The sequence below is a fragment of the Sphaerodactylus townsendi genome, linkage group LG05 (assembly GCF_021028975.2).
Source record: "Sphaerodactylus townsendi isolate TG3544 linkage group LG05, MPM_Stown_v2.3, whole genome shotgun sequence".
NCBI lineage: Eukaryota > Metazoa > Chordata > Lepidosauria > Squamata > Sphaerodactylidae > Sphaerodactylus > Sphaerodactylus townsendi.
The window spans coordinates 21,351,868-21,371,988 of record NC_059429.1 but is presented as its reverse complement, the minus strand read 5'-3'; the positions used below and the strand labels follow the sequence as shown (position 1 = coordinate 21,371,988).

At 49.8% G+C, this 20,121-nt stretch overlaps 1 protein-coding gene across 1 annotated transcript in view; it reads right to left on the bottom strand.

The window, feature by feature from the left end:
* Nucleotides 1–5,469: 5,469 nt before the first annotated feature.
* The window catches only part of MAP1S (microtubule associated protein 1S), a 38,522-nt gene continuing 23,870 nt past the window's right edge, over nt 5,470–20,121 (bottom strand). The window contains exons 5-7 of the mRNA XM_048496391.1: nt 11,948–15,209; nt 9,589–9,803; nt 5,470–7,791 (exon numbers count right to left, since the gene is read on the bottom strand). Of these exons, the coding sequence (XP_048352348.1) occupies nt 7,636–7,791; nt 9,589–9,803; nt 11,948–15,209 (3,633 nt within the window). The 3' untranslated portion in view covers nt 5,470–7,635. The remainder of the gene's footprint in view (nt 7,792–9,588; nt 9,804–11,947; nt 15,210–20,121) is intronic.

Here is a 20,121-nt window from a genome sequence, read left to right as displayed (position 1 = left end):
CTGGTTCAGCATTAGGAAATCCTGGGTGTAAAAGAAGAAACACTAATCAAAGAAATGCACTTTGCTTATAACCTAAAAGTGACAGATTTTTTTTAGCAAAAATAAATAAATAAAAAGGATGCGGATACTGAGGTGGCTCACAACTCTCCAGCCTGAGGGACATATTGTAAAGTGGCATAAAATAAAATAATCAGAGAAGGGCTAGGATCAGGATAAATTGGCCCTAACATGGTGGGATCCATTTGAGGAACACATTAAGACAAGAGTGACAGAGCAGGGATCAGAGACAGAACAGATTTAAAACACCTATTCAAACAACAGAACAGTAATTCCTGAGGTAAAAATGTGGTAGATACAACAGAACAGTAATTCATGAGGTAAAAATGTGGTAGTTTATAGACAACAGAACAGTAATTCCTGAGGTAAAAATGTGATAGCTTATAGACAACAGAACAGTAATTCGTGAGGTAAAAATGTGATAGTCTATAGACAATAAGTAGTCTAATAGTGAAAATAAATAATTGTGAAGAAGAATGTGGGTAAAGTAGGGAATTACTGAAGGGAAAAATGTGGAAACAGCACAAAAACCAGGTGTGTTAAAAAGAAAAAAATTCTGTCTCCTAAGAAAGGAAATCCAGCTGAATTAGATCCAGTGGAAACAGGTACAGAGACAGATCCTTACCTGTCAGAGAACTGGAAATTCCAACTAGAAATGGCTAAACTGGGAAAGAGAATTTGAACTGACAAAGATAGAATTTTAACTGGAAAAAGCCTTGAAACATAAAAATAAGTGGTAAGTGTTAGCTCATATATTCGTGAAAATGTTTATATCCTGCGTTTCCTCACAGTTCAAGGCAGCTTAGAATAACTGAACTTCCAGTTAAGAACTTTAAATGGCTAAAATAAAATGGAGGAAACAAAGGAGAGGAAACCCAGTCGCTTTGCTTCATACACCTAAGGCTGACAGGGGCCAGGGAGACCTGGCAACCTTCCCCCTCCCTACATTTAGTTACTAAAATTTCTCCTCTGGAAATGTCAAAGAAAGGAGAAGGTGATTTTAAAAAATGTGGAATTCATTGCCTGAGGACGGCCACAGACATAGACGGCTTTAAAGGGGGATTAGGCAGAGTTATGGTGGATATCAGTGACTATTAGCTATGGTGACTTAATGGAACCTCCACAAAGGCAGTAAACCTCTAAATACCCGTGCCATGAGGCAACAACCGGGGAGAACTTGGCCTCTATGCTGTTATTGGACCTATAAAGGAACTGGTTGGCCACTGTGGAAGACAGGAAGTTGGACCAGATGAACCACTAGTCTGCTCCAGCAGGGCTGATTCAGAGACCCTTACATGCCAGTGTCCCCCTTGGTGGACAGACACAAACCCCCAAGAGAGTTATGGGCTCCTTCCGCACATGCAGAATAATGTACTTTCAAACTGCTTTCAATGCTCTTTGAAGCTGTGCGGAATAGAAAAATCCACTTGCAAACAGTTGTGAAAGTGGTTTGAAAACACATTATTCTGCATGTGCGGAAGGGGCCATGCACACCAATAGTGAAATAGCTTGGAGGAGCCCTAGCAGAAAGAAACTACTCGCCATCAACAAAGCACCATGCAAATACCAGTTGGCACCAGTAACTTATGGACTGCCTTAATTGAAGGATCTTGGGATATGTAAAACATTTACCAGGACAGAGTTTAGCGGCAGTGTTTGCAAAAGCAAAATTGCATGCACGAGCACATCGGCACACCAGCAGCCCTAGCCTCAATTTAAAAGCAGCTTGAAAAGGAGGGGGAAAAAAACCCACACAGATTTCTGGAGGCAAAACAGCGCGTTGGCAGGTGAATGTTTTAGAAACCAAACAGGAAACTCAAATAGGGTCTGCTGTCTTGGCAGAAATACATGCATCTTTCTCAGTTTCTGCTCTCAACTGTTGTCTGTGGAGGGCCATCTCCAGCATGTGCAATTCGGTTTCCTAGTTCTGTATCTGACAATTCAACATCAAGACAAACTCACTGTCTTGGCATAGGGATAAATTAGGGGGGGGGGGAGTACTCTTCAGGCTGTATGTGTGTGCGCTGCGAGAGGCATTAGGGCAGAAGATGTGGTAGGTATCCCAAAAACAAATGCTTTGCCTGCGGAGAGTCCCAGGATTAAAGCCCAGCAGCAGGGATGCTGCCAGTCAGAGGAGACACTCTGTTAAATGAATCGCTGGTCTGACTCAGCAGCTTCAGGCGTTTATGAGCAAAAAAGCTAATTATCCTCTTCTGCTTTTAGAGCCACCCTGATGGAGCACACGCTTTTGAGCGCAGAAAGTCTCTAAGTCAATCTCTACTTAAAAGGATTTCAGGGAGAAGCTGTTAAGATAAGAGTGTTTTCTGTCAAAGAGCCTGGAGAACTGTTCCCAGACGCAACAGCTATACGCCACAGGGACCAACAGCCAGGCTCTGGATAAAGCAGCGTCCTATGGTCATAGCAGGGCACCCTCTCACGAGCTGTGTTGCCAATTGCAGAAGTTAGAAGAATGTGTAGTATGAGGGGGGGTTTTTTTGCAGCTTAGTTAACTGTGCAGGTGACAGGAGGGGAGCCACAATCTTTTAAACCATTCGATTTGTTGAGGTTTTGAAAAACTAGCCTGGTCACACACAAGATCACAGTTCTCCGTCTCTCACCACCCCGCCCCAATGAAAAACTAGCTCCCCATCATTATTCAAGCAGCAACAAATGTTGGGAAATTTTCAACACCGGTTAAGAGGGATGCTCGCCTCGGTTTTGCGTAGATACCAGATTGATTGCCAGATCCTTCCCACACACAGCTTGTTCTATTGCTGGCTTAAAAATGACACTGATTTTGTCACGGCGGCTTAACTGATAGCGTACTGCCTCTCCCTCGGAGAGCCACATGGCTCTAAACAAACGCACTGACTAACCTTCACAAATGCACAGCAGAATATTTGGGCATTCTGCAGAATTCACACTGCAACTGAGAGAAACAAGCAGCTTCCCAGGGGTGGAGGTTGGAGACGCTGCCTCTGCTGTCCACGAGCACTTGGGAAGGGCTGGATCTGCCTCCAGAAACCCATTAGAATCTTCTTCTTCCCAAAAGCCCCACCCATGATGCTGAATCTAAAGACCTTTACTCAGAAGTAAGCCCTAGAGAGTTCAACAGGCATTACTTCTTGGCAAGCAGACCTAGGAATACAGACCTCAGGGAGGGCAGACAAAAGCTGGCTCCTCCACCACCACCCCTTCCAGACCCATGGGGCTGTGGTCCCCCTTTCAGTAGCAAGGATGCTCTCAGCCAGCATGTTTGACCAGACAGTTGCCATGACAACACTTCCACTCCATCCCTGGCTGCTTTCAATCATGAAGCCAAAAGCAACAGAGCTCAGTGATCAAAAGAGGGGGGGGGGAGCAAATAGTAGCTGTGGCCGGGGGGGGGGGGGAATCACTTCCAAACCACCATATTCTGTCACTGCAAAAAAAATTCCTCACAGCAGCTGTGTATCCACTGCCATTATCAAGAACTGCATGAAATGGCTGGGGAGGGGAGGGGAATAGGAATGTCTCAGCCTCCCTGCTTAATGAAACACAATCGCAATTCAATAAATTAACACACCTGAGGTTGTATACCAGTAGTGGTGAACCTATGGCACAGGTGCCAGAGGTGGCACTCAGAACCCTCTCTGTGGGCATGCGCAAACAGAGTGGGCTCCATTATTAGCATTAAACCTAAGAGCTAGTTTTGGGGAAGCAGTGTAGGTAACCCTGTTAATTCATGCGAAGAACTAAAGCGCGCTCTTTTACCAGGGAGTAAGCTTAGTTGCTGGCAATGGGGCTTGCTTCTGAGTAAACCCTCCTAGGGTCGTGATTCACCCATTGGAAGAGTTGCACGGTTGCTTTAAAGCAAAGCCACCGACCACCACCAAGCTTACTCCCGAGTAACGCACGCCTCGGAGCCAATCGTTTTTTCTAAACGAAAACCTCAGTATTCAGGTTAAATTGCCATTTTGGCACTTTGTGACAAATAAGTGGGTTTTGGGTTGCAGTTTAGGCACTCGGTCTCGAAAAGGTTTGCCATCACTGCTGTATGCACTCTCCTCCTTCCAACACAAAATGCATGAATTCCAGCAAACCCACTTGAAGGAGGCTTGTGTGAAAGCCTGTTTCAGAAAGTAAACCTGCATCAATGTGCATGTGAGGGAAAAACAGTTCTGGAAGGAAAAAAGGAACCTGGTCCTTTTTTGGACTAAGCCCACACCATGTTAGAAGAGGCATTCTCCTTCTTCCCACACGAGAGGGAGATCCTCTTCTAACAGTGGCCCTCGGAAGTCAACTGTCATCAAAACATTCCGAGTTCTTCCCTGGGCTCTTCTCGGAACCGATTCAGTGGCAAGAGATGACTTGCTTACAGATTGCAGTTACAACCCTTCCCCCAAGAGAAGAAAGAGGAAGGTCCCGGCTTATGAGACAACCATGTAGTGAGCAGCCCTGGATCAGAGTGGGAGGATGAGTCATCATCAGAGAATGAGCTGACCCTGAGACTCATACTGGCAGACACTCCTTGTGAGGTAGGCCCTAGTGAAGCAGAAACTTCCCCAGAAAGGAGGCTTCATCAGTAGCACCACCAGCCTGTCAGCCAGAAGGGCCCTCAAGATAGGAGACATCAGTGTAGGGAGGACCCTTTCCAAAGGCAAAGAACCAGGGCAGAGACTTTGAGCAGGAGCAAGAACGCACGACCGGCACATCATAGCCACTCTTCCCTTGTAAAGGCAAAGGACTACAGTAAGGAATTTACAGAATCTGGGTCTTTGCTCCTCAGAAGGAAAAGGGCACTCAGCTAGCTTGGACTGTGCCGCACCTGGAAGGGAAACGGGCTACTTAAGCTTGCTGTGAGACCTAGGTCAGTGTGGGATCAATGTGTTCGCATGTTAGTGGATGATGCCACCTTGGAGCTATGCCCCTGCATCTGAGAACCTCTGATTAGACTGTTCCCTGAGTGTACTGACTGCTCATGAGTGGGAATTTTTGGCCTCACCTTGGTCTGCGTTTTGGACTTCGTATTCTTGGCAGGCTACACTGTCTGTCAGTTGCCAGGGCTGTGGGTCAAAGAGGCACATCTAGAGAGCCAGAATGGTGTCAGTTAAGAGCAGAGGACTCTCATCTGGAGAACCAGATTTGATTCCCCGCTCCTCCGCATGAAGCCTGCTGGGTGACCTTGGGCCATCCCAGTTCTCTCTTCTAGACCTGCCTGGTAAGTGGGACACATTGTGCCATTGGAGAAAATGGGATGCAGTCATTAATATCCTATGGAACTGTTGTGCTTAGGTGAGCATTTTTTCTGGCATTTTCTTCCCCTAAGAACAGATCAAGTAAAATCTCCTCGCCTCAGAGGAAAGCACAACGGCTAGACAGACACACAACACCACCAGACAGACAAGCAAAACATTACGCAACACGGGGGACTGCTTGAACTATTTAACTCTTTAATGAGGGGTGTCCCCCCGGAAAAGGATTCAACACAGTAAAGAGTTTACGAGAATGTGCAGAGTGTGTGTGCATGTGTGTACATACTCGCAACAGCATGGTGTCTTTCTTCAGTGCACTGATACAACAATCGCAACCTTTTTTTCCCCCCCTCCCTACGTTTTGGGGATGGGGAGGGAGGGAGAATGGAGAAAGGGACTTTCGTTACCTCTTCTGCCCCTACTCAGGTGCTTTCCCAATTTTGGGTTCCAGATCTGCAGGACACGGAAAACCCTCTCAATGTTGTCTCCCTCAGCCCCACATGGCCCCCAAACTGGTTTTCTAAAAACACACGTCACACAAATATTGAAACATGGACCCCGAATAGGCTACATGAGGGTACAGTTGGGCAGGTGGAAAGGGGAGCGTAACCCCCATTCCCCAGCCACCTTGCCCAAGCGGGACAGGCAGACACCTCGCAGCGCTGAGGCGATAAATAAAATCTTCCCTAAATTAACCGTTTTGGTTTCTTATCTTTTTCTTTTATTTTTTAGAAAAAATACAAAATAGACATTTAAGAGAGAGAGAAAAAAAACACAACAATCTTTTTTTCTGTCCTTAGAAAATGAGGTTTAGTGTCACATTGCAGGGTCGGGGATGCAGCTGGCCCTAAACATTCCTTCAAACGTTGAAGTGGGAAGGGAAGAATAAAAAGGAAAATGGGGGGGGGGGGAGAGAAACGGGCTGCAAAGAGAAGACAAGACAAGAGGGGGGGGCTTGGCTAGCTCCATGTTTCATGGAGTCATCTTCGAGGATGAAACACCAAGATGAGCACACTTCCACGAACAGTGAGTTTTCAAACATGAGAGGTAGAAGTCTGGAGTGTGTGTTGAAATCGGGGAGGGGGGAAAGGTTTGGAGAGAAACATACCACAAATTCCCGACACAAAGAGCTTCAAAGCTGCAGCACAATATGCCAACTGCTGACACTTGCTCCCTCCTGGGTGGGAAGCTAAGTCAGGCAGGCAGACACACAGCTGTGACCCTTGCTTGGGTGTCATCCCCCACCCCCCCAAATCAGAGTTTGGGCGAATGAAAGACAAGCTTACATGCAGTCCCCCCCACCCCATTTTGTATGGGCCTACGTTTGGCCTTGCTCTGGAGTTGGAAAGGACGGAATGGGGGCAGTGTCATCCAAACTTGTCCACTGGAGAAAACATGGGGGGGGGGTGTGTGGAGGGGAAGGTGTCTGGACAGGAGACAGCAATGGTGCTTCTGGTCCATCATTAAAGGACCAGGCCCTGGATGGAGAAAGGGGCAGCTTCTTGCTGGGAAGGCCGGGAAAAGGGAAGAAAAAGCTTTCAGAAATAGTAGTCCTCTTGCCTCTGCAGTAAAAGAAAGGGAATCACTCGTGATATGGCAACCCACACCCCAAACCTGTCTGGGGAAACAACTCCACTCCGCCCCACCACTGGGAAGGGCTTGAGGGGAACTTGGCTGAAGAGAGAGCAGCTACGGGCGACCCTCAAGGCCTTTGAAACCCTGTTTCCGTGGAGACGGCCAAGCGGCCATCCCAGTATCGCTCCCACCCCTCACCACGTGCCACAGGCAACACGCGTCTCCCCACTGCAGAGGGTGAGGCTGCCTGCCTCGCAGGATGTTCGGAGCCGGAGTGTGGGCCAAGCCGAAGCGGTCACTGTAACAAAGCCTGGCCCGCCGATCCCGGCTCCAGCCACGCTGCCAAGGGTCGGGTAGAAGGGGGGCAAAAGAAAAAAGTGTGGCCCCCCCTCCGATGGGGATGCCGGCTGAGGCAGGGAGACTGCGTATCCCAGTTGCAGCCTCCTGAATGCAAAGACGCCCCCTTTTCCCTCTCCCCAACTCCACCAACTTCCTTCCATGTGCTTAACCAGGGCTCAAGGCTCTGGCGGTGGACATGCAACAAATAAAACAGACAGTGGATGCTATTTGCTGTGGGGACTACAAGAAGTCCCCAAAAAAGTTTCCAGCCTTCTTCTGCATAACCCAGAAGGCAGAAAAGTCTCCTTTCCTGTGGCCAGCGCCAGCTGCCAGTGGGCAAAGGAGAGGACCTCACACAGTTGACGGTGGCCGCAGGCCCCTGCGTTCAAAGCACCTCACGGCTCCGAACCAGATGCAGCCCACCGGCCCTTCAGAACTCCACCTTGCATGCCGGGAAGCTCTCGTCCTGCATGGCCACTGTGCTGGTGCTGCCCAGGACGGTGACCCCCAGCTCCTGCTGGCGCTCCAGTGTCTCCAAGTACCATTCATGCATGGCCTGCGAGTCGAAGGTCGGGATCAAGGTCACCTGGAATGAGAGACCAGGGAGGTAATCCGGAACTCAACTGTCTCAAACAGCAGCTACCCATTCCAAAGAGGCCCTTTTAAAGCCCACATGCTGAATGAGACCTGGGAAACATCCAGGGGCCTCCCCACAAACCATCTCAGCAAAGGGGAAGTGCACCAAAAGGACAGCCGGCCCACAAGCAAACTTCAGCTGGGAACTCAACCAGTGGCCGTTATTCCCCCATTCAGGGAAGAAGAAGAGTTGAAATTTTATCCCCCTCTTTCTCTCCTGTAAGGAGACTCAAAGGGCCTTACAAACTCCTTTCCTCCTCCCCCCTCCACACAACAAATACCCTGGGTTGAGAAAGCTCCAAAGAACTGTGACTAGCCCAGGGGTCTGCAACCTGTGGCTCTCCAGATGTACATGGACTACAAATCCCATCAGCCCCTGCCAGTACAGCCAATTGGTCTGCTGGCAGGGGCTGATGGGATTTGTAGTCCATGATCTCTAAGAGTGCAACGTCAACAATAGCCTAAATAAACAAAGAGATACACAACATCCATCGTGTGTATCTCTTTGTTTATTTAGGCAATTGTAGTCCATGAACATCTGGTGAGCAGCAGGTTGCAGACCCCTGGACTAGCCCAAGGTCACCCGGCTGGAGTGAAAATAGTCAAAAGCAGGGTATAAAAACCAACTCTTCTTCCAACTGCATTTACAAACAATTGTGAACTGTAGGTGAAGTGTCAATTCATTTCACTTTTTCTAACACCGCATGGTTTTGCTGGGTGTGTTTTTTTAATGGTTCCAATTTTTGTGATATACTGATTAGCTGTGTGAAGAAAACTCTTGATTCTGACAGGGGGATAGTTTCTAATCGGTCAGTGCATGGCTCTTACCAGCCCCCAACTGGAAGGATAGCTTTATAAATGAGTTATAAATTATGTGTTCTAAGTTGTTAAAGCAATCAAGTTTAAGCTTAGTGAGCATAGCATCTGTTTAAACTTCTCCCTGTTTCTGTCAGTTTAAAAAATACAACCAGAACATCTATTCCAGAGTTTCCTCTACTGCCTGGAAAAGACCTGTTTCTCTACTCTGGAAGCTCCCATTCAGGCGGCTTCCTGACCTCCTATACATCTGGACTGCAGCTTCTTAGACTGCACTTGCGCCAGCTCATGGTCCACAACTTAGAATCATAGAATCATAGAATTGGAAGAGACCACAAGGGCCATCAAGTCCAACCCCCTGCAATGCAGGAACACACAATAAAAGCACTCCCGACGTATGCTGATCCAGCCTTTGTTTAAAAACCTCCAAAGAAGGAAACTCCACCACTCTCAGAGGCAGTGAGTTCCACTGTCGAACAGCCCTGACGGTCAGGAAGTTCTTCCTAATGTTTAGGTGGAATCTCTTTTCCTTCACCTTGAATCTATTACTCCGTGTCCTAGTCTCTGAGGCAGCAGAAAACAAGCTTGCTCCCTCTTCGACATGGCACCCCTTCAAATATTTAAAGATGGTTATCATGTCACCCCTTAACCTGCGCTTCTCCAGACTAAACATCCCCAGCTCCCTAAGCCTCTCTTTTTGTCCTCTCATTTCTTTCTTGGGACCCTCAACCACGGATGGGCCACCCCTGACCAAGAGACTATGCTGCATCCACTGGACAACAGCCACCACCTCAAACTGCAGCCACGCAGCAAAGCGAGGAGTGTAGATGCTACGAGGAGCGTAGATGCTACTTTCTCAGTTGCAAGATGCCTCTACCTGCGCACACGGAAGCCCACCCGCACAGCGCTTCGTGCTCTGCTGCAGGCCCACCTGGGAGTCACTTGCCCAGTGCTGCTTCCCGGACAGCAGCGCATCCAGAATGCCCCTCATGATGCCTTCTTTGATGTGGTCCTCGCCGCTGATGACATAGCACTGGGAACGGACGCGCCGGAAGAAGTCCTCGTCCACTTTCTGGGCGCTGGCAGCACCAGGGATGTAGGCCAGCTCGAGGTAAACTGGAGGACATTGTGGGGCAAACTTGGTGCCTAGATAAGAGGGTAAGAAGGGGGGGGGGGGTTTCAGATGGGAGAAAAACACACACATCTAGGTGGACAGGTCAGAGGGCCTGGGAGACCTAAAATGAAGTCTCCTTCATGAAGCCGGGGGGGGGGGGGGGCCTTGGGCCAGTCACTCACACTGCCCGTTTAGCCTACTTCATAAGGCTGTTGTGAGGATAAAATGGAGTTCAGAGGAACCAAATATGCTGCCCTGAGCTCTTTGGAGAAGAGAAACATGAAGACAAGAAATTACTGTTAACAGTTTTCCTGAAATTTTGCTTGGCTTCAGAGGACGTTACTAACACAAGCCTTTGGTGGTGTTAAAGGCATCAGCAGACAGCAAACAAAACCAGACGGCTGCTGGGATCAATCCAAAGTACTTTGAATTATGAAAGATCAGGAAGAGCGACTGCTGGGGAAATCTTTTCTCAGTCAGGAAGCCGGGAGAGCTGCCACCCATTAGAGAAGAGAGAAGAGAATCCCCAAAGCAGAAGGAACAGCAGTTTGATTCACTATTAAAGCTGCTTCATGAATGAAGAAGGTTTAATTCAGTCTTCCTCCAAGGAGTTCAAGGCACTTACCTGCAACTGCTGTTCACTGAGTGGTCTTCTCTCTGTCTCACAATACTAGAACCAGGGGGCATTCATTGAAAATGCTGGGGGGAAGAATTAGGACTAATAAAAGGAAACACTTCTTCACGCTACATGTGATTGGTGTTTGGAATATGCTGCCACGGGAGGTGGTGATGGTCACTAACCTGGATAGCTTTAAAAGGGGCTTGGACAGATTTATGGAGGAGAAGTCGATCTATGGCTACCAATCTTGATCCTCCTTCATCTCAGATTGCAAATGCCTTAGCAGACCAGGTGCTCGGGAGCAACAGCCACAGAAGGCCATTGCTTTCACCTCCTGCATGTGAGCTCCCAAAGGCACCTGGTGGGCCACTGCGAGTAGCAGAGTGCTGGACTAGATGGACTCTGGTCTGATCCAGCTGGCTTGTTCTTATGCTCTTATGTTCTCTGCAGGCACACATGGACCTGCACAGGCGCATTCCCTTGTGGAACTGCACAGAAACTATGAAGATGAACAGATATTGTTGTCTGCTTCTTCACCGATTTTATCCTCACAACCACCTTGTTGGAATTATTAGGCTGACAGACAGACTAGTCTCAGCCCCCTTTTCGAAGTCTACAGTCCTCCAGGGGAGAATGAGGGCTATGACACCTCCAAGCTTCCCTACTGCATTGTTACAGCTGTTTTTAATTGGCTGCCTCTGTATTTCTTGCTGCGCGCTGCATTTATCATTAAATAGTGCACGAAAAGAAATTCCCACGCTGCATCAACACAATATCTTCGTGGCAGGTCAGCAACAAATCCTGCAGACCAATACCTAAAACCCCGGGGGGCCCTGCAGCTGCAAATTGCCACTGAGGGTGTAATGACCCCTCCAGCCAGCAGATGGAGCTCTTCAACAAATATTTACATGGCATCTTAAAAACACGCACACAAAACAACTGGAGGAATAATGAGAATTGTAGTTTGAAGAAGAGAAGACAAATTTAGATTTATATCTCCCCTTTCTCTCCTGTAAGGAGACTCAAAGGGACTCAAAGGGCCCTTCCCCCCCACAACAAACACCCTGTGAGGTGGGTGGGGTTGAGAGAGCTCCGAAGAGCTGTGGCGAGCCCAAAGTCACCCAGTTGGCATGTGTTGGAGTGCACAGGCTAATCTAGTTCCCCAGATAAGCCTCTGCGGCTCAAGTGGCAGAGTGGGGAATCAAACCCGGTTCTCTAGATTAAAGTGCACCTGCTCTTAACCACTACGCCACAGCACCCATGCTCTACACTTTGGGGCATGGTTGCTGAAGTCTACCAGCCTATGCAAGGGTGAACACATAAAGGGGGAGGCGGCACCCAGTGTACATGCAGGAATGTTGGTTTTGAAGGTATCGCTCTTTGGTAAGCTGCATCTACAAAAGGAAAGTGTGCCAATCCCTGTTTGAAAGCCATGGCTCCTGGCCCCGCTGGATTTCACTAACATGTTTATACATTATCCTCCTTCTATTCCTGGATCCTCTCTGTCACATATCATTCCTTCCTCCTCCTCCCAAGGCCCAGGAAGTAGTGGCTTACCTGCTAGAGACTGCCTGCCAGCTCCTGATAAAGTCTTGCGAGAGGTGAGGGGCGTTCGTGTGTCCCCACCAGCTCGGGTTGCCGAGGGCTCATTTTTCTTAGGAGTGGGCAGCCGGGCTTTTTCTGCTGAGCTGGCAGAAGCAGGTTTGGTCTTGCTGCTTGTGGTCAAAGCTGTTGGGCCCTCTACTTTTGGGGGTGCAGAGCTCACCCGTGGAGTGGTCCTCTTGGCCTTGGCGGGCCCGTCTTTCTCTGGGTCCACCATGCAGATGCCTGGCTGGGCAGGCAAGGGGCAAGGGTCTTTCAGCGGGGCAGGGAGCGGGTCACAGGTCGGCGCCAGGCTGTCGGGTTCTTCGTCCGAGTCCAAACAGCCATCAGCGGTAATGGAAGGACACTCCTCAGTGGCTGGGGGGATGTCAGAGTCTGAAAGGGTGGGCAGCGACTCGCTGAACGAAGTAGGCGGGGTCTCGTCCATAATAGTGTGCGGCCTGCGCCCCCTCGGGCCTTTCCTGTGAGCCTGGGGTTTGGTCAACTCTTGGGAGAAGTCGCTGCTGTTTGACATGTCCCGGGGACTGAAGTTGACAGACGGGGACCTTTCAGACTTGGGGTGCTCAAACTCACACGGAGACACAAGGCAGAGGTCCACATCGTGAGGGGAGTCTGAACGGTGGCCTGAGCGAGGCAGGACGTGGCCATCCAATCGCTGCACGGTGGAATGGTGGTGGTGGTGGTGGTGGTGACAAGGTCGGACAGGCAAGCTCAGCCCACCTTTGCCCAACGGGCCTTCTGGTTCCGGGGTGAGCCCCCCTGCACGGAGGTTCCCCACTTCTTCTTGAGGGAATTCACAGACGGGGGGCAGAACTTGTTCAAAGGAGATGGAGAGAGACTCGTCTACCTCGGTAGAATGAGGGGATCCCACTTCGGCTGGGAGGGAAGGAGTGGTAATGGTAGGGGACACGTCGGCAACGTCGTCACGGAAGAGGCTGGGGGACAGGCATCCCGAAGGCCTTTCCTGTGACGAACTGGAGTTCTCACACGAGGCCCGAGAGCCGGAGACAGAACTGTCGGGCCTCCAGGGATTGGTAATGGACATTGGCTCCTCAGCCATGATTGCATCTTCGACCGGGGACTGGTGGAAGGGGGTGTGGCCAGCGCTAGCAGGGGCGGAGCTGGAGGGGGACATCATTTCAAGGGTCTTCTCCTCGGAGCTGCCGCAGGCTTCCTCGGCCTCTGGACAGTGGTTGAGGCCTTGCAGGATATCTGTGGGAGTCAGCTCAAAGTTGACGCTCCGATCACTCTTGGGAGTCTTTGCTAACGGGGACGGTGGGCCAATGCCTCTCAGAGGGGAAATGGCTTCCAGGTGCCGGAAAGGCTGGGGGCTCTCTGGGTCTACCCAGACACCCAGGCCATTCTCAGCACTCTCTGGGCCATTTTCATGGCAACCCAGGCCATCCAGGGGCGAAGGTTCCAACTCACTCTCTGCCGTGGTGATGCCTTCATCGGTGGATTCTGCTCCCAACGGCCCCTGCCGAGAGCTCCCTCTTGGCCTCTCAATATCCTGGATCCCATTCTCAGAAGAAGATTTGGACACATCTGAGCGACCTCCGTTGGCACCTCCTGACGTCTTTTGGGTGCTGGCGGTCTCCTTGGAGAGCTTTGTCTTTGTCTTTTCCACGTCCTTTCTGAGGGTGGGAATAGACTTCCTGACACTACCCATCTTGGACTGGGGCCTTCTGACCTCCGCAGAAGGGAGTTTCCGAATTGGCTGCTTAGTCAGTTTCTCCTCCATCTTGCCATCTTTCTTGATCTCCTCTCTCTTTATTTCTCTTCTGGGAGGATCTACCTTCCCCTCTTTCTTCAGAACCTTTGACTCCTTTTTGGTTACATCCTTGTTTTGGCCTTGCTCTTCCTTTGCTGCCGGCTTCTTCTCTTCCTTCTTCACATCCCTCTTAGGTATCTGCCTCTCCTTCAGCAGTTTAGGCCTCACGTCTTGTTTGAGCCTTTCTGTTGAAGAGGCCAACTTGGATCGGGCCTCTTTGGTTCTCTCTTCCTCCATGCTACCTTTCGACGTCTCACTGGGCGCTTTTGGTCGATCTCGGACATTGACTGGCTTCAGTTCCCTCTTCTCCTTGGAGACTGGCAAGCTTGACTCGGTGAGGCTCAGCCTAGAACCAGACCTGAGACTCTCTTGGCTCTCTGTCCGCTTCTGCTTGAGCTGAGGAGAAGAGGAGAAAGACTCCAGGTCCTTCTGAGTAACCACTGGATGCTTGAGAAACTCCAAGTGTTTGACTTTCTCCAGTCCTTCCAGGATCTTGCTGGGGGGCGTGCAACCAGGGAACAAGACCCGGACAATCTTCTCGGTGGGGTTCACAGGGTGCCAAACCAGAAGGGCACAAACAGATGTCAAGGACTGCAAGGGAAGCTCCAGCCCTTTGGGGTAACCATTCCCACACCACTGCTGCATCAAGAACTCCAGTTCCTTACTGCCCTTCACTGGGTTAAGGACATACATGTCCAGTCGCCCCACACCCATCTTCTGGAAAAGGATGGTGGGTTCCGCCTTGGCGCCAACATCTCGGTAGAGAGGGCTCATCTTAATGCCCAGCTTGTCTAGGTATTGCAGGGCCAAACTGCCCTCATCACAGCTCTTTAGGATGCCCGAGTCTCCTTCTATGGTCTTCAGCTTCTCTGAGGCATTGAGGAACACGACACCCAACTCTGGTGAGATGAGGTTCTTCACCCAGTCGTCGTTCTGGGAGCCATGCGTAGATGGATCCTCCTCCATTTCAGCGAGTTTCCTCTGCAGCAAACTGTTCACCCCAGGCAAACTATCCGTCCCAATGTGGGTCACCAAGATGGAGTCGATGCGGTCCAAGTGACGAACCAGCTTCCAGAAGGAGGACCTGGGATTGGAGCCCCCGTTCACCAATATGTTGAATCCGTTCACGGCAAAGAAGGCGGAGTCCCCTCTCCCTCCAGGAAAGATATAGCAGCAAGGCTTGGAGAGCTTCAGGAAGCCAACAGTGCTGGGAGGCTCCAGGAGGTCGAAAGGGGACGGGGGATCGAGGGACTCGGAAAGATATTCGACGAACTCCTGTAAGCCCTCCATCTCGGGCAGCATGCAGCCAGGGTTGAACCGGAGATCGATGAAATCCAACAGGTTGTGCTCGCTCAGCCTGGAATCCTTCCATACCCCAAAGTCTGGACAAATCACAGTCAAGCTGGTTTTAGCAGACGGGTCTGCTGAGCTTAGGAACTCCCCAACCTGAAAGGGGCAGAGAGAGAGAGACAGAATGGAAGGGGGGGGGGAGAGAACAGTGAGTATATGAAGATACCATCTACAAAGACTGACCAAAATCTGGGTCTTAGTGTCCCAATATTATTCACACTGATCAGCTGCAGTTCTTCAAGCCCCGACAGGGGGAAAATGTACTTTTCCAGCACCACTACTTTGAAACTGGGACTGTCTGCATACAAATAGCTGCCTGAACCATGCTGCTCTCCCTGCCCTGCCTCCAAGTAGAAAAACAGAGCTGTAGATCTTGCTTGTGAATACCAGAACTTTTCCAAACTTGACTTTTCCAAACCCAGACCGTCAGGCCATTCAGCTCAGCATTCTCTGAGCACCTTCCTTATGAGAAGATGCTGCAGCGTTTGGGACTCTTTAGTTTGGAGAGGAGACGTCTGAGGGGGGATATGATTGAAGTCTATAAAATTATGCATGGGGTAGGAAATGTTGACAGAGAGAAATTTTTCTCTCTTTCTCACAATACTAGAACCAGGGGGCATTCATTGAAAATGCTGGGGGGAAGAATAAGGACTAATAAAAGGAAACATTTTTTCACGCAACATGTGATTGGTGTTTGGAATATGCTGCCACAGGAGGTGGTGATGGTCGCTAACCTGGATAGCTTTAAAAAAGGCTTGGACAGATTTATGGAGGAGAAGTCGATCTATGGCTACCAATCTTGATGATCTCAGATTGCAAATGCCTTAGCAGACCAGGTGCTTGGGGGGGGAGGAGGAGGAGGAGGAGGAGGAGGCGGAGGAGGCGCAGCAGCAGCAGCAGCAGCAGGCCATTTCTTTCACATCCTGCAGGTGAGCTCCTAAAGGCACCTGGTGGGCCACTGCAAGTAGCAGAGTGCTGGACTGGATGGACTCTGGTCTGATCCAGCAGGCTTGTTCTTATGTTCTCTCTGATTTACATTGTTTATACTCTACTTTTCTTTTCAATGGGGATTCAATGAGGATTCCGCTCCTCCATTTTATCCTCGCAACGTTATGGTAGGAAGGGAGAAATGGTACCTTCCCTTGCTGGGAAATTCCCAGGAAAGTACTGGAGTAACCAGCTGATACCACTTAGAACCTCCTAAGAGCATCTAGACCAGGGGTCTGCAACCTGCGGCTCTCCAGATGTTCATGGACTACAATTCCCATCAGCCCCTGCCAGCACGGCCAATTGGCCATGGTGGCAGGGTCTGATGGGAATTGTAGTCCATGAACATCTGGAGAACCACAGGTTTCAGACCTCTGATCTAGACCTGCTTAGAAGGCAGACATCCAGGGCGCTACTTGTGCAGCAACAAGATACATGATAATCAATCTGGCAGCACTGTGCCGTCAGCACACTGAGAAGAGATTAAGAGAAATATCCCAAATAGAAGTGAACTAAAAAAATAAATGCTTTTTTCAAAAAGATTTAGTGTTAAAAAAGAATGGGTGATTGGATTCCGAAAAGGGTGGGGAAAAGGCAAAACAAAATACAGGGGAAAGCACACACCAACATCAGCACGGAGATATTAAAATGAAAAGAAATACAGTTGAGCTAATGAAGCTCAACACGCATTACCTACACTGTAGCAGGCTCCTCAGAGCATGAGCAGAGTTTATTGTGGTAACAAGAACTCAAGGAATTCTTAACCACCACCCAACTTCCTGTGGACCCCATTTCCGCTGAAGACAAAGGAAAATGCCAAATGTCCAGACATTTATGCTAAATAGTGTTGGATCTAAGCCAGCCTCCTTTCTAAGATTAACAAGCGGATTTCCCTAATCCCATGCAAATCCCCGTTTCTGATGTCAGAGGCTACTTTTACCAGTCAGATCCATACACAATATAGTCCCACCTCCATCAAGCATCTAGTAATAGCTCTGAATTTCCAATGACAAACAGATAGCCTGGTTCAAACCAGATCGCCCTTTGTATAAAAGGGATTGTATCTCACAGGATGATCCCTTGTGGAATGGTAGTGACCTCATTCTAATGGAATCTCTAGTGGTCCAAGATCATGGATACTCCATGTATCACGCTTGAGCCTTAGCAAGTTTTAGGATTTATGTCACTAATACCAGGTTTCCCCGAAAATAAGCCCTCCCCCCAAAATAAGCCCTATCATGATTTTTCAGGATTTTTGGAGGATGCTTAAAATATAAACCCTCCTCCAAAAATAAGCCCTACCGGTAGTTACAGATCACAATTGCAGACAATGCCCTGTGCTCCCTGCCAAAGAGGATGCAGCTTCTGTCACACGTAACAGGGGAAGCAAGGGGTTGCCGAGAGCCCGCCTTTATGAATTGTGAAGGTACTGTATTTCCCCTAAAATAAACCCTACCCTGAAAATAAGCCCTAATGCATCTTTTGCTGCAAAAATTAATATAAGACCCTGTCTTATTTTCGGGGAAACACGGTACTGTTAAATAGGTTAGTCTGAGAGGGAACATCTAGCCCAGTGATGGCGAACCTTTTCCCCTTGAGTTATTTCATTTGTCTACTCCTCCTCAACAATTCCCCCCACTGCTGGTTGACTCCACCTCCGCTCCACTTCCACCGGCCACACCGAGTGCGCCAAACTGCAACCCAAAACCCACTTATTTAGGCTCACAAAGCCGGCCTTGCCGTCACGCATGGCAATTTAACCTGAATACTGAGGTTTTTGTTTGGTAGAAAAAAAAGCGGTGCCCGGCCTTACCTGCCGCCGGGAATGATGTCACCTGCCTGCAGGGCTTAGTAGCTCCAGAGGTACCAGCGCTCATTCGCCGTCACTTTCGGGGAAGTAATATACCGCCTCCTGCCTTTGCATGGTGAGGTGCCCGCCGCCAGCCGGCCGAATGATCACCTGCCCCTTGCAGGGCGGGTGGAAGAGGTGCTCCGGCCGCCGCTGGCGATGCCCTGCCCTTTTGCAGGGCGGGTGAAGCGTCGGGCGTTCGGCCTGCCGCCGCCGGGGAATGATGCTCTGTTTCCTTGCAGGGGCGGGTGAAGAGGTGCTCAAGCGGCTCGGCTCCCGCCGCCGCCAGCGGTGATGCGCCCGCCTCTGCTCTTTTGCAGGGCGGTGAAGGTGGTCGGCGCCTGCCTTGCCGCCGCCGAAGCCGATGCGCCCGCCTCTGTTTCCTTGCAGGGCGGGTGAAGAGGCTGCCGCCTTTGCCGCCGGGGAATGATGCGCCTCTGCCCTGCTTGGTGGTGAAGTTGTTGGCTTTGGCCTTTGAAAGCCGAATTGTGCAACCGCCTGCTCCTGCAATGGCGCAGTGAAGAGGTGTCAGCGACTCGGCCTGCCGCCGGAGGATGCCGCCTTATTCGAAAGAAGGTGCTCAAGCTGCCCATACGCCGGGGATGCGCCCGCCCCCTGCCCTCTTGGTGGGCGGGTGAAGAGGTGCTCGCGCTCGATTCGGCCGCCGCCGGGAAGGATGTACCGCCTCTGCTCTCTTGCAGGGCGGGTGAAGAGGTGCTCAGCAACCGAGCTTACTCCCAGGTAAAGGATTGCACTTTAGTTCTTTGCATGAAAATCAGTGGGGTTTAACAGCACTTAACAGGGTTACCTACACTGCTTCCCCAAAACTAGGTCTTAGGTTTAATGCTAATAATCGAGCCCAGCGGCCCAGGCCAGCCTTCTAGATGTGGGGAGGGATTTCCTTGCACAGAGTGCCCACAGAGAGGGGGTCTCACGGCTCGGCCACCTCTGGCACCGCCGAAGGATGGCGCCCGCCTGCCTTGCAGCGGTGAAGAGGGGCCCGCTGCTCGGCTGCTGGATGGAGTTTGAGAACGCCGCGAAAGATTTACGTGCTCATAGCGGGTTCGCCATCACTGATCTAGCCCAAGGTCACCCGGCCAGTTCCCTGGGCAGAGTGAGAATTCAAACCTAGCTCTTTGACTAACTACAGGTCTCAGGCACAAAAAAGGTCTTAAAATTCTTTCTCCTTCATTTTTAATCTACAGATTCTAGGGAATGAACAATACAGGGAGCCCTACCCTTAGTGACAATGCTTTCAAACACTGATTTACATAGTTAGGAATGTGCTTCTTTGCATATTACCATCAAATACTTCTAGGGGTGTCTAACATGCGCTAGATGTGAGGGGTCAGCAACTATTTACAACTGAAGAGCCGTAACTACCTCAAAATTCATGGCAAGAGATCCACAAAGAGTGAGTAAGAACACACATTTGATCAACTGAAAATATACAACATTACCAATAACTGTTAATCTATGTTTTCGCCACCCAAACACTAGCTGTTGCAAATCCTTTACTAGGAGGTGGCACACATGCAAGAAGTAATAAATATACACAGGAGCAGCCTGAACTATTGTTTTAGTACACTGGCATTAACCTGTACATGGTTTGCACTTGGATTATAGGCATTTTCCTGTGTACAATATCTCTAAGGAGTCCTTTAGTCTCATAACAATCTTTGTCCACCATTCACTTCCCATACTGGTTATTTGGACATCCCACCTACCACTCCAATACACGTTAACTTAAAGATTTTTCCCCTTTCTTTGTTTCTTTTTTAAAAAACCAGATTAGGTTTGCCTCTGGACTATCAGGTTTGCTTCTTGTTTGAAAGTGATGAAGTGCTGATCAGGAACCAGACATCAGGGGAAAGGTACACTGGGTACTTAACCGTGAAGGGTCTTTCTCATGGATGGCAGGGGGACATCTTGTGTGCGTGGGAGCAGCCCACACAAGATGTCCCCCGCCTCCATGAGATTGAAGCCTAGTGTTTTAACTGCATTTCTTAACCTTGTTTTGTTTTAAAATTTTGTCCTGTTTTATATGCCAATAAAGGTTTGTGTGGTGTGTGATTGAAGCCTAGTTTTCACCGAACGGACCAATTTAGAGCGCAGGTGGCAAGAGCGCAGGAGGCAATTGTCTGCATAACACGATCAGCTTTCTTTCCATAT